We start from the raw sequence: 15,261 nt of genomic DNA, 5'->3' as shown, positions 1-15,261 counted from the left end.
GTCTAGATTCAACACTAAATGTGACAAACCCCACCCTATGGATTGGCTCAGTTGCCCAGGTTTTTTGGAACATGCAGATGTGGCTACTATCCACCATCTTGCAGCATTCCGGGTAATTTAATTTGGGCCTTAATCCAGCAACATTTCTCGAAATAATTTAGGTATTTTGGTCTTCATTTATGCTTCCCAGAGATGGATATCCAGCTATCAGGTTGACTTTACCTAGCGTTGGATCAAGCATATGATGCACATGCGGGGTAACTGTGGTTTGAATCTTCGTTTCTATTGCACTCCTGTTATGCATAGTGTCCCCCCAAAAATGGCCAATTGAGATCATGGCAAAAGGTACCACAGATTCAGCATTGCCCAGTTTAAGTCAATCTGGGGTATCAAGTTTGGTAAGGGCTTGTAGTCTATTGCTAGTTTCTTTTGCAAATTGTTCATTGTCCCTCTGAGGGTTATGGGCTATGCGTGGCTGCATGCATTTTAAGTGGGCTCGTCGGCTTCATGGATTTGTTTGTTCTCCGTATTCTGGAAAGGTAGCTGGCACTACTGGACTTAATTAGATCAATGGCGATGAGGAACCATTGCCGAAGTATTTATGGCTGTGCTTGATATTACAGCACTCTGGGAAGCAGCGTCCTAACTCCCACCCTCCTCCCACTCTCGGTTGTGTTATTTTAACGTCTGTTTAATTAAGGACTTGACGCACCACATTGTGCCTCTGCGAAAATCAGTACGTCGAACACTGCAGGCCCGAAATGAAGTCAAGGCTTTTATTCCAGTGTCTAGGATATAGCACAAATGACGTTGTTCATTAGAAGTCTGTGAAGATCTGCAAAAACGACAGTATGAAAGAAGCAGACATAGGTTAATTAGAGGGTCTTAAGACCTGAATCGCAACTGAGAGATGTCACAGAGACGGCCCCATAAATTGCATCATGCGAGTCTAGACGGTAGACTTCCCCCTTTAAAACACTGAGCAATGGGGAAATCCATCATATCCGCCGTATCCCTACTGTATGCACTCACGTTATGGCTGGTTGTCCCAAAGCGCTCATGTATGACCCTCCATTGGTATACCATCAAACCTCTGACCCACCCTCGGCAACAAGAAGCCCTAAGAGGTCAAGTTATTAACAAAAGTGCTCTACATAACAAACGCACAATGTGAATCGCACAATAACTCACGATCCACAACTTCTTTACTTAGCAAAAAAGGCCACTTTATTACAACAGGTGCAAATTATATTTTCTCAAAACACATTTTCCCATTATATGATAAAGCAATTCCCCAAGCTTATCTTAACCTATCTACAAAAAACATAATCCCCAATGTTGACCCGAAGCAAACCCAGAAGAACTGACTCCTGTTGAGAGATCCCCCTCATTCTCATTTCCTTTCCATGTGACTCTGTACCCCACCTCCCCCCTTGGAGGATGGACAATCCCGCTCAAGGCTGCCCAACCCCCCAGAAAATTCTGCCTACCAGTTCTATATGGCTAAAAGAAAAAACCTGTCTTATCGTGGCACAAAAATTATGACACCTCTGGCAGTAGCCAAGGCTAAGAAAAATTAACACTTGACAAAATTGTAACATATGAAAAAAGGGAAAGGATGGGTGGGACAAACTGAAATCCCTTCCTCCCGCCTCCCTCGGGCAAAGTGACTTTCCTTCCCCGCCAGCCCTCTATAAATAACCTTCCCCCTGCGAGCCTACTGCCTCCCTAATTGCCCCTATCTTTGCACCTGGTGGCCGCTCCATTGTGCGAAACAACCCAGGGGGAGACCGGCTCGCGCCCAGCCTATCTACAAATACAAAACCCCCAATGTTGACCCCAAGCAAACCCAGAAAAACGGGCTCCTTTTGAGAGATCCCTATTATTCTCATTTCCTTTCCACATGACTGTGTACCCCACCTCCCCCCTTGGAGGATGGACAATCCCGTTCAAGGCTGCCCACCCCCCAGAAAATTCCGCCATCCAGGAAAACCGAAAAGAGTTTTCCTGCCCCACCAAGGAGAAAATGATGACGTTCTGTTAGAGCATCATATATTCTCTTTCCATATTTGTACAATCAAGTCCCTTAATTCCAGTAAATTGTACGCTTGCCCCATTTGTGACAAATGCACCCCATCCTCACGAAAAAGATGCCGCTCAGTGCTTTGTATGTTCGAGTGAGATAGAACCTTGACTTCAATGTCCCTGCAGGAAAAGTATCATGGCTCTATTAAGCTTTTGTTTCGCCTTTTCCAAAGCTGCGTGGTTTCTTGCTCCTCTCCAGTGCAGCTGTGTTATGAATTCAGTCCAGAACACTGTAGTGCCCTCCCAGTTAGACTTGATGGCAGCCAGATCCAGTTTTATTAACTGATAAGTCGACAAGATCATTCTCACCCAGGTGAATGACGAGCAGATCTGGCGGCCCCCCCCCATAAACACATCAGAGACCCCCTTTTCCTTTCCATACCACCTCATGGCTAACACTTGTAAGTCCAAGTGATCTCCCACAAATCTGTTGCTCAGCGTAAACAGAAGCCCACTTTACGAAGGAGTGTCCTACTATCCATGTTGTCTTTTTCAAACTTACAAACCCTGGAATCTGACCTAGGTAGAAAAACAAACATTGATAGGGGAACAAGTGATACACTGGAAATTATTTCCTAACATATTTTTCACAACATTTGGATTTCTATCTCCCAATCCTACGTATGTCTGACCAAGACCACCCCAATCTCGAAGCCTCCGTTGCTGCCCCAATACGGAAGGAGTGTGTGCCAAATCATAGAGGATTCTCACCCAAACTAATGAGCACTTTCCTCATCACTTTAAGGAAACAAAGGTCCTAAGCACTTTCAGAAATATAAGCAAATGACATATAGACCACAATAGGCTACTATATATTTTTCCATGTCCACCCGGACAAGGAATTTATTTTTAAATGGAATAAAAAATTATTAAGACTGAATACAAAAGCAACAATTCTTAAAGTAGGGCACAGTCCTGTACCGTACTAGTGAAGGAAACACAGTGGGAGGAAAGAGATAGTACAGTAAGAGAAAGGGATTTTTACAGGCAAAGAAAGTGAGCAGTCTGGACACTTTTTAAATCAGTGTTAGAAGTGTTTGCCAGAGTAGTACATACAAAATAATAAACAATGGTTGAATGTATGTCTACTTAAAAGAGTCGACGTTTCGATCCCGTGCTCTTATTACAAAGGGATCATCATCAGGACTAAACAGCGTTATTTTGCCTGGTATAAATAATAATACGCCTGTTGAGGGGAAAACAGGGGAGGAAAAAACAGTAAGATTTTTAAAAAAACAAGGTTTGAGAAGTTAGCATTTTACAGGGTTTGTACATATTACATGAATCGGAATCGCAGTGAACAACACACTATTTACCAATTGGTGTTTTACCGCGTAGACGGCGTGTGAACGAGTGACAGAGGTTTTAGCAGTAACAACTGATGGTTGTTCGGCTGGCACTTCGTGATAGTGCGGGTAGTGTCAGCTCTTTTGTCTTATGTCGAGAAAAGGGCGCTCAGTAATATCACGGTTGATGGCTGGGCAACCGGCGATTGCATGCGACTGGCGGATTGGGCTAATTACATGCAGTGATGATTCTCGAGTCGAGAGCTTTTTAAGTGCAACAAGCAAGTGTGAGAGGGCATTACACCCGCGGCGCTGTGAACATTAAATTTAAAGGTGTACCCGGGAGGCCGTGGGCATTACCGTTGCGGTGTGGGTGGTGGGGTGAGAGATCGAAAAAGATGCGGCGCTGCCAGCGTCTTGGGGATTGTATATCTTACCTCGGCTCGGAGGGTTCCCTGTGAGGAGTAGGATAGGCAACGCTTGTGGGAGCGTGCGATGCTAGCCTCGATTAGGGGGACTCGATGTTAGGAGGCACAGTGCGCTTTATAGAGAATTGCGCTGTTGGATAAAGAATGGGTTATTAGCCCAGGGTGACGGCTTAATGTGAAACCAGCGGATAGGTACTAAAAAGGAGGGAACATACCATGGCGATAGGCGATTAACAGTGTTTCCTTGGTGAGGCGTTTGGCAACCCGGTATGATAATACTCAGCGTTGCGGGTGGTCTTTAAAATGGAGGATACGCTGTGTAAAGAAGGGGGGGTTTATTAACAAGAGTAAGTACCCATGGATGGGGAGCTAGCGAGGAGCCACGGTCGTAACAATGGCAGATCACTTACCGAGGCTATGAACGATGTCAGAGATTGCAGGCGAGAAGGAGCGTGGATTCGCTGCTGTTCTCTTGCTGCAAAATTTGCCTATTGGCCGTCAGGCAGCCAAGATGTTTATATTTCGTTGTGCTATAGTCAGGTGACCGCGAGCCCGGATCACGTGCCAGGGGTGGGATATGTGAGGCAAAATTGAGTGAGTGCGCGAGTGTGGCGGCCATCTTAGAGTGATGAAAGCCGGCCGAGAAGACAGACAGTGATTCAGCAGTGATGCACATTGGTGCGTGTAATGATTAAAAAGCTGGCGCAAATGACTAATGTGCCCTAGTGACATTTAATTTACAGTCAATCAAATTGCGGGGTATATACAAAAGAAGAACAATTTCGACATGTTGCATTTAGACAGTTGGTAATAGTACGAGTTCATCTTGGCATCCGGTCTAAATCAATTGCCACGGGTAAAGCATGATTAGATCCTGGTCAGTTGTAAGAGTTCCACCTCATAGGTGTCAAGTTTAGTGTGGGGTGTAAAGTTCACTGTGGATAGCCGGCTACAGCAAGGTAGTCCAGACCTCGCTTCTGTTCAGACCGGTCTGTATGGTGTCAAATTGGATTATGCTCTTGAGTTCCTCACGGTTCAGGAGTTGGGCTAGATTGCCACCCCTTTGTGGTAGTTTTAGGATTGTCCACCTAATGTCATCCTCGGTATGATTTGCTTCAGAGAAATGCTCGACCAATGGTGCATTAGGGGTCCTGCACCTGATGCGGCTCCTATGTTGACAAATGCAGGTCTTGGCTTTCTGAGTTGTCTGCCCCACATAAATTTTTGAGCAAGGGCAGAGTATTGTGTAAATAACATTTTTAGTATTACAGTTAGAAAGAGATTTAATTTCAACAGTGACACCATTGTGACTGTGTAATCACAAACATTACAGCCACCACATTTCACATGACCAAGCAGTGGTGGTAAACCCCAGTTTGATTCAATGGTTGATCTTGGTGCGGGGGCTAGTAGGGCTGCCCTAACCAGATGGTCTTTTAGGTTCTTACTTTTTCGAAAAGCAAACAGTGGTCTCTCTAGATTAATGGGGCCTGCATTAATTGTGGGCCAGTGCTTGAGGATAGATTTTCTGATTTTGTTCGAGACAGGCGAAATGGTAGTAACACAGGCTATCCTTTCTGATTTGTCACGTGTTTTAGGTGTCAGTAGGGCCTCTCTTGGGCAGTACCATGCCCTTTTGGACGCGGTCTTGACTAGCCTTCTCGGGTAGCCACGGTCTTTTAATTTGTTGGTTAGAATATTGGCCTCCCTGAAGTATTCTGTTTTGGAAGAGCAATTACGTCTTATCCTTAAGAATTGGGAATAAGGAAGAGATACTTTTAGTGCCATAGGGTGGTTGCTGTCATAGCTGAGGAGCGTACTGCGCTCCGTCGGCTTTCTAAAGAGGCTGGTGTAGCGCATTGATGTCAAGATTCCATATAAGGAAAATATCATTGCAATAACTGCACCATAGTCCAATCCCTGATAGAAAAGGGTTACCGTCTGTCAGAACTGATACAGTTTCAAGTGCGTCCATAAAGAGGATTGCCAGATTGGGGGCAAAAATCGCCCCCATGGACATACCCTTGATCTGTTGATAATAGACATTATCAAAAATAAAAAAGTTTCTGGATAGGCATAACTCAAGGAGTTGAAGAATGAACAGAGTTGGTACTTTGTGTGGGCGTGGGCGGGAGTCAAGTGTTTTCTGGATGACCAGTAGAGCCGCTGTCTGGGGGATGTTTGTGTACAGCCACTCCACATCCATGGTGCACAGTGTATTCTTTGTGGGGTCAAAGGGACAGTGTTTGACCAGGTGTGTCATGGCCATACTGTCCCTTACGTAACAGGCAGTTCCGGGCATGAATTCTTTGATAAAGAAATCGACATAGGCACCCAATGGTTCAAGGACTGACCAAGACCGAACTTAACCTAAATGCATGTAATAGTTTTCAGCAGGGTTTATTTTTCAGACAAAAGTCGCTTATATAGTTAAAGCTGTGCCCTTTTTTGGTTCCAAAAATGATCCCTAAAGGATCACTTGAGTTTCTAAGCAGTCTCTCTTCCCTCTTTTACTTTTGGGGACTCTTGTTTTCAATTTCTGCAAGGAGCCACTGACATGGCCTTATGGGCCTTCACTTTTACAAATACTTTAATAACGCGCTAGTCATCCTCTGCCTGGCTGCTGACTTGGGTGGAACAACTATATATTTTCAACCATGGAAGCTGCGGACCTGAACTGGGTGGACAGCCACTGCCTGCATAGAACTCAGAGTAGACTGTGATGATTGTAATGTGAAGCAGCGAGAGCTTACTTTTGATGTGGGTTTCCAGTTCATGACCACTGGAATTAGAGGACTGTTCCAATAGAAGATGTTAGATATCTTGGGTTTCGGTTTGATGTTCGCAGTGAACGCAAATGTCTTTGGTGCCTCTCTCTGTATGCTGGGACTCAGCTGTCACAGCCCACAGGATTTCCCCCCTTGATTATGAGCATTCGTATTACTTCAGCCTGACTGAAAAGTCCTTTTCTAGAATTCACCTTATCCATTCTCAACTTCTACGGTACTTCCTAGTGCTCATAAAATTGCAGCTTCTTCTCCTCTGCTTAAAAACATGCATTGTCTTCCTGCCCACTACCAGTTCAACTAGCCACGTACCTTATTCATTAGTTCATGTTTTTCACTGTCTGTTCAGTGCGTCACATTTGAGCCCGCCTGCTAGTTGGTTCATCCTGAGCCTGTCATTTCATTTGTTCATGTTTGAGCTTACAGTCGAATTATTTTATCCTTCCAGTGGGCTTTGATCTACAGACCAGTCTCTAATAAGCATTTCTCAAATTGAGAAACAGTAGAAATGCGTAAAATTATGTTTTTTTGTCACCCAACAAATGATATGCTCTCTTCTTCCACATGAGCTCTAATCCAACTATCTACAGTTAAAAAAAAATGTCAAGACCTGGTTGTTCTTGCAGTGTTAGAACTAATGCCTTTTTGTTTTCCAGTTTAAAAACAGGCCCTGTTCTTAATCTTTACCAGGAAACACTTAGAAGTCTATATTGTGCTCTAGAATAAATATTGAATACACATCTCACTCTTTTCTCTTGGGGTTCCACTGCAATGATAGCATCAAGTATGAAAAACTCCTTCAGATATTTCCCTAAACATAGAGCAAAGTTCTCATTGGTTGTGACTCTGGCAGCAAAGGTATGTGCCTTTGTATGAAGTAGATTTAGGCACTTTTTGGAGTAGATCGCTTTGCATATGATGTTTAAGATAATACTCTTAACACTGGTGTAGATTGTGCCAGGATAGATGTCAGGCGAAGGTATTAATGATGGTTTATACACCCACCAAGTCCACCGATGTTCACTTCTGGTCCTTAATATTTCTGAGAGTTGTTATTTATTATTTAGTAGTTTTAGACGTAGCATACAAGGCCAAGGAGTGCTAGCGGCCTTGACTTAGACCTCTGCGGTGCACAACGACAATGCATCAAGAGCAAATATAAACACATATCCCAAATACAGGTGTACAAAACATATGGAGGTATATATAAATAGACACAGATAAAGATGTGTAAACAACAGCTCGGGGACATGCAAAACATAGAAATGTTATTTCTCTGTCTCTGTTCCAGTCTCACAAAAAGATATAGTGATAGTCAGACATATGAACATGCCATTTCTCAAAGTGTGATCCAAATAGAATTTCCTGTTTGAAAAAATTTGAATTCACTTGGGGCAGCAGGACTACTAACCAAGTTAAAACACTTCAGATTGGGAACTCAACTTGAATTTATGGATTTTGGAAGTGGTAAAAAGTTTAAAGCACTAATTCTCTATTACCACAACTCCAGACATTAAACTTTTCCGCACTTCTAGTTGTGGGCTGCAGAAATTAAATGTACATGCTGTATTGTTGCTAATTAATATTCTGATCATATATACATTATATACATTTGTGTTTTCTGAAGCAGAAAAAAGCGTGCTGCATCGAGGCGGATATTCCCCGGGGCATGGAACGCCAGATGCATTTCAAGCAACAAAACTATGAGGACCAGAGGGTGGTAAGAGAACTCAAACCAGATCTCTGCTCAACACAGACCTCTAACAGCAAGCATATGCCTTCTGTGCTCATTGATGGAAGGCCACAGGAAAAAGGCAACCTGGAACAAAAATTAGACAGTCCAGCTGAGGAGGAGCTTGATGAGATAGCCTCCTTAGCCTCTGAGCCATGGTCCACATCACCCAGTGATGCCACGGGTCAAGCCGCCAGCCACTCCAGTTGCAGATTTCTTGAGACGTTTAAAATGAAGCTGGAGTACAGTCAAAAGCAATTTGAGTTCAAGGAAAAACTGGCACATGAGAGAGCTATGCGGGAGATTGAGTTGAAATCAAGCCTGGATTACCAAAGAACCCTAGAGAAGCTCCAAGAGAAAGCGGCTGAACACCAGAGGTTCCAACAGAAGAACAACAGAGATACAGTAAGCTTGCACCACAATCTGGAATGCCATCTTAATATCATTATGAGCTGTTTATTTTGTTTGATGTGGAAAAGTGTGCGTGTGATTTAGTTACATATTTTTGAGCACCCACGACTTTTGAACAGTGCTCTTAGGGATCGTTGATGTTGTAGAGGCAAATAAACTAGTTTAAAGCAGGGTGCATTGAATCATTTCAGGCAAATGCCTCCCAAATTCAGATGTGGTGTTTGCTGTGACCATGTCCACTGACGTTTATCAGTCAACAGCAAACATGTGGTGGTTTGTGTGGGGAATCACGGCATTCCCCTATAGTTCACCTACTACATCTATGTTTATGCATTGTCTTCACATTATTATCATTCTATTCTGCCCCCTCTGCAGTTCCAAAACATAACATGTGGCATAATATGAAATAAATAGGAAAAGTTTTCGATAGCATTTGGTGGGTCAGATGCAGTGACAATGCAAATAATTTGGTATTCAGTGACATGGATTATTTGCAGGTCACGGCATGGACAAGAGTGTTTGACTACAGTAAACTTATGGGTTGTGCTGTCTTCTTATAATGTCTACACAGTGTTGGATCTAGTCATGTGTGGGAGGCCTCGAGGGTTGGAAGAAGACGAGCAACAGTCATTCTAAAAAAGTATTCCGCTTGTCAGCCACAAATAACTCAAAAATAAGAATGTCTTTCCACATGGGTATTTTACTTACTCGCGTGGTCAGAGATGTTTCTGTTTCAAGTTTTCTGTTGTTTTGCTACGCTCACATGTGCATGTTTATTATTTTTGTATATTGTTATTTTAATTATTATTTGCATATCAGATATGGTAGTTAAAATATTTCAATTATTTGATGTATTGGACAGCAGCCATGGTAAGTATGGATTTAGGAGACTTTTCAGTTCAACTTGCACAAACTAATTGTAAAGGTAACTTCTGCAGAGGAAAGGGGGATTAGTTTAGCATGGAGTGTCCTTATCAGAAACGTGAGTTTACAACTCAACATCATGTCCTTCACCTCTGTTTACATCCATATGGGCACAAAATATTGGCTGCTATATTTCTATATTATACATCTATATATTATGTATACTCAGAGACTAATTGGTATGCGTGTGTGCTTTTACATCCTTGCTCTATTTCCATAACTACGCGTCTATGTTTTCACCTTTTGTATTTACTCTCTCTGTGTTTGATGTGAGTGCGACAATAGAAGCTCAGCATTTGCTGACTTTTCTCTGGAAGTGAGGGAGCACTGTTGTGAGGAAGAAGGAGATTGGTATGTCTCACATGCTACAGAGTGTAACTGTATCCTACTGACTAGTTGGCATGCTTTTGTATGCGTTGTCATTGAAAAAAATGGCCCAAACTGTGTCAATCATTTACTTTCATATAGACCCACGTTCACTTGTGCAAAGTATTATTAATAATTAAAAAAATTAAAAATGAATATCCATAGGTCGGGCTTGAACCCTAGTCAAAAGGTATGCAAGGTGTATAGCACTTTACACTACACCAACTGCTCTCTTGTTTTTACGTTTTGGCTAAAAGTTCTTTTAACTCATTGATTTCACATTAGGCCTTTTTCCACTATTCTACAGAACTTCATTTACATGCCAGAAACTCAAACATTTTTCATGCTCCAAAAACTCAGAAATTCCCTCTCTATTACTGTGGCCCTGCCCCATACAGTTTGGTTTCTCCCAGACTTATTCCACAAATTAAGGGTTTTCTTCCCCAACCAATCATACCTGCCTCTCTGCATGTTCATGCCAGAAACTCTTCCTGCTTTACCAGCCATTAATTTCCGAGTGGATCCACTTAAAACTAATTTAGTCTAATTAAAAAAATACATGAAAAAGCTTTCAGCCAAAGGCCAGGCTTGCTGCCTAGCCAAAGGACAAATATGTCCACACCACTTTCCATTAAACCAGGGTTTCTCCTGGATAGGAGTATTGCTTAAAAGGTTTTTTGACACCTTCCTTTTTCAATAGTCCTTCAATTACTATGCTGAATTTCTGTTAAATGCTGCAAACACATTTGTGTATTTGAATGCACTAAATACAAGGAGGTATTGCTCTCTTCCTTTTTAAGTCGAACCACAGCGCACATGCGCTGCTGCTAGACCTGCTCTAATGGATAAAAGCACTCTATTCCTGCCTCCTGCTTACTATTGGTTCATTCCAGTGTTGCTCTACTCTGCAGCCTGCTTTCTCGTTCAGGCAGCCAAAAGCTCCTTTTCTCCGAAGGCTCAGTTGCACCGGTAAAGTTCAATGTACTTAGGCTTGCCTTCCATATCTCCTGTGTCAGAACTTTTTTATCTTTATTACTGCTTTTAGCCCGTTACTGCTTCCGCTGTTTTGATCTGCTTCACATAATTTATTAGCCTTCCGGCAGCTTTCAAGCTCAGAATGAAATTAAATAATTAAGGCTAAAACATAATGAAAGGTTAATGTACTGTTGACCCCGTAGTGACCGTACCAATGTTAAAATGTTTATAATTGCAATTAAAACTTCAGTTGTGCAGAATACAATACACAGATAGTGCTTAGTATTGTTCTTCACATATGCTACATCGATTGAGTGAAAAATAGACCTTTAATTACATTTCTAGCTCTCCGAGGCACGCCAACAGGGTGTGCCCGTCAGATAAATAAATAATCTACAATCCTGTTCAATAGACAAAGTCCTATGTGTACGAGAACTTTTTAAGGCATGGATTCCCTCAGTTGCATTTCAATACGAGTGAATGCAGATAAGTGCGTGCTTTTTTGGCACAGCATCAATTAAAGCAGAGGTTTAATTCAGGACTGTTCCTGGTCTAGAATGGAATGTGACGTCATCAGATGATTAAGTAGGTGAAGGGCCACAGTAGCAAACAGGTGAGGAAAAAACAAAAGTCTCCTTGTTATTGTTAACCTCTCGGACAATGGGGGGTTGTCTACTTTTTTAAATGCAAACGTAATGAAAAATTGTCTAGCATACGTGACAAAGAATTTTCAATTCTATTAAGGACACGGAGGCGAGGATTATGCTTCTCGTATCTTTACTGACAATATCAGCAGCCAATAAACTTTAAACTGGCATGATCTCGGAAGGACAACCCCCTCCACCAGTCTGCACCAATCACTGTCCAGTCCAACACATAACAATCCTTGTAAAAACCGGAACCTTCCTCTTTCTTTGCGATGTCCTCCGCAGTCCAACCAAGACCAGAGCCCAACGTGGCAACTATCGCATCCTCTTGTCCGAAGGGGAACACTTCTCCTCCTCAGTGGAACCCAGCTCAGCCCGCAGAAATCTTTTCTCAGGACTGCTTGTGCTGATCACCTGAAATGAAAATACATGTCGTAATGGCTATTCCAACAGTAAGGAATACAACAAGCCATAAACATCATTCGGGTGGGTAAAATACATCACATCTTCAAATCTACATACAAAGTGCATCACTGTCAACCCTGGTGGGATAATCCTCGCCTCCGTGTCCTTAATAGAATTGAAAATTCTTTGTCGAGTATGCTAGACAATTTTTCATTCTATGTCAGTCCACGGAGGCTCTGATTATGCTAGTTTAAAGTTTCTCCACCACCACCGAGGCCACATCCACAATAGGTTTATGATAAAACGTTTTAAAAGTAGATTAAGATGACCAATCAGCCGCAGTCATGATGTCCTGAAGCCGAGAACCGGCACCAAAGGATTTTGAGGCCATAGCCCCTCTAACAGAATGAGCTCCAAATTTGGAGGAATCAATACCCGCCAGACTCAACAACCAGGAAACCCACCTGGCCAGAGTAGCATTGGCGACTGGGCGGAAAGGCCTCTGTAGAGAAATCAACAATTGACCAAAATCGTTCCTAAACTCTCTAGTACAATCCTCATATACCTTTAAACACTTTACTACACACAATTTACTGTGGTGAGGAAAAGCAGGATAGGAAATACATTTTGAGTGTGTCTTAGTACGCTTCGAAATTGTAAAGGAAACTCCCGTGGGAGTAAATACTCTACCTGACAAATCCAGTGCTCGAATGTCCGATACTCTTCTGCAGGAAATCAAACATAGCAAAATCGTAAGTTTCGCTGAGAGCTGCTTCCTAGACAGACCCTCATTAGCAGGCCAAGCCGATAAAAAACGCAAGATAACAGAAACATCCCAAAGTTCAGTATACTTGGGCTGAGGGGGGTTCACCAGCCAGATCCCCCTGACAACCTTACACACCAGTGGATGTTCCCCAACAGGTTTACCATCCACGTGCGGATGTCCCGCCGAAATAGCTGATCGGAAAGTATTCACCGATCTGTATGCCAAGCCCGACTGTGCCAAATCTGCCAAGAAATTTGCAATCATAGAGATATCTGATCCCACAGGATCTCCCTGCCGTTCGTTACACCAACCAACCCAACGTCTCCAAGCGGACTCATAACGCTTGTGGGTGGAAGGTGCCCATGCCTGTGACAAGAAAAAGAGTGTCCTGAGAAACTCCCGGCACTTGCCAGCGTCTCCGGAAAGTCTCCCCGCCATGAGAGACAACTGATCCAGAAGGACCAGCGGATGTTGAAGGCCCACTGGGTCCGTAAGAAGGTCTGGAAACGATGAGATTCGCACTGGTGATGCGCATGCCAGACTCATCGTGACCGGAAACCACGCTTGAGTTTTCCAACACGGGGAGATCAAAATCACCTCCGCCTTCTGCCTCCGAATCTGAGCTAGAACCCTCGGGATCATGATGAACGGAAGAAATGCATAAAGAATGCCCATCGTCCAAGATTGAAGAAAGGCGTCCGAGATGATCGCCAACGGATCCGGACGGCAATTGAAGAATTGGGGCAACTGTCTGTTGAGCCGTGAGGCAAACAGATCTATCACACACGGACCCCATAAGTGGTCCAAAGCCCTGAAAATCTTGGGATGCAATCTCCAATCGCTGGCATCCCTCAAATACAGAGAGTTCCAATCCGCTGTCACGTTGACAGATCCCGGAATGTACTCTGCCATCACCGATATTTGATGGTCCAGGCAATAGTGCCAAAAGTCCTTGGCTATCTCCGCCAGGAGACGAGACCTGGTGCCTCTGAGGCGATTTATATACCGTACCGCGGACACATTGTCCATGCGTAGGAGAATGCAACAAGAGATCTTTTGAGGGGATAGAGTCCGCACCGCAAAAGAACCGGCCAGGAGTTCCAGACAATTGATGTGGAGATTCAATTCTTCGCGGGACCAGCGCCCCCCGTCTCCACAGAGCCGCAACGGGCTCCCCAGCCCCACCGGCTCGCATCCGACTTATCACTACTTCTGGGGTGACAGCAAAGATGGCTCTGCCGTTCCAGGCCTCCATATGCTCCAACCACCAGTTCATCTCCGTGCGATCGTCCGCCGACAGCAAAACCTGTTGGGCGTAAGTCACACCCTTGCGTAGATGCAATGCCTTCAATCGTTGCATAGCTCTGTAGTGCAAGGAGCCCGGAAAGATCGCCTGGATGGACGAGGCCAACAGCCCCACCAGGCGTGCTAAAGTCCTCAAGGAAATTGTCGGAGAGACAAGCGCTTTCCTCAACTCCTTCTTGATCGCCACCCTCTTCTTGAGCGGTAAGAGCATTTGAGCCTTCACTGAGTCGACCTGGAACCCCAGGAATTCCATAACCTGTGAAGGTGTCAGAATGGACTTCTGCAAATTCAAAAGGAAGCCCAGTTCCTGAAGGAGGTGAACCGTCCATCATAGATGGAGCAAAACAATCTCCAGCGAGCATCCCAAAATCAGGATGTCGTCTAGATAAATGATCAGTCTTACGCCCCTCTCCCTTAAGCACTGAACTATTGGTTTCATCAGTTTGGTGAAACACCAGGGAGCGGACGAGAGGCCAAAGAGCATGGCGGCAAACTCAAACCACTTGTTGCGCCACTGAAATTGAAGAAAACATCGATGCGGTGGAAAAATGGGCACTGTCAGGTATGCGTCTTTCAAGTCCAGACGTACCATCCAATCCTGTTCTAACAGAATGTCGCGCAGTAGGTGTATGCCTTCCATTTTGAAGTGCCGATACACCACCCATGCGTTGAAATCTCTGAGATTTAAAACCAGTCGAAAGCCCTGGTCTTTCTTGGGAACCACGAAGACGGTGCTCGCACAGCCCTGAACGTGTGGCAAAGTCTTCACTACTGCTCCCTTTCTGAGCAAAGCCAACACCTCTGCGTCTATGAAACTCTGTTCTTGTAGGGAAAAATGCAGTGGCGTGGGCGCTTGACGCTGCGCGGGGGAGGCATAAAACTCTATGTGGTACCCTTGGACGGTTTGTAACACCCAGGGATCGGTTGTTAGCCCCCGCCACTTGTGAATAATTAAGGCCAATCTGCCTCCCACTATGTGTTCTGTTGCACAAAGAACTCATACCTGAATAGGAATTATTCTGTTGTCCTCTTTAGTTTCCTTTCTGTCCTCTGCCACGACCTCCTCGATTACGGGAGGGATAGAAGTTGGAGCGCTGGTAACCTCTGCCTCGCTGCTCACCTCCATGTGAGGTCTGATTAAAACC

At 44.0% G+C, this 15,261-nt stretch overlaps 1 protein-coding gene across 2 annotated transcripts in view; it reads left to right on the top strand.

Annotated features, from left to right (window-relative positions):
* The window catches only part of LOC147709500 (uncharacterized), a 212,623-nt gene that overhangs the window by 50,476 nt on the left and 146,886 nt on the right, over positions 1–15,261 (top strand). Inside the window, exon 2 of one of the 2 annotated variants that reach the window (XM_086928057.1) lies at positions 8,213–8,722. In XM_086928057.1, the coding sequence (XP_086784183.1) occupies positions 8,213–8,722 (510 nt within the window). The remainder of the gene's footprint in view (positions 1–8,212; positions 8,723–15,261) is intronic. The other variant, XM_086928058.1, reaches the window with a different exon arrangement.

The sequence above is a fragment of the Lissotriton vulgaris genome, chromosome 6 (assembly GCF_964263255.1).
Source record: "Lissotriton vulgaris chromosome 6, aLisVul1.2, whole genome shotgun sequence".
Taxonomy (NCBI): domain Eukaryota; kingdom Metazoa; phylum Chordata; class Amphibia; order Caudata; family Salamandridae; genus Lissotriton; species Lissotriton vulgaris.
This window is presented reverse-complemented; position numbering and strand designations above follow the sequence as displayed.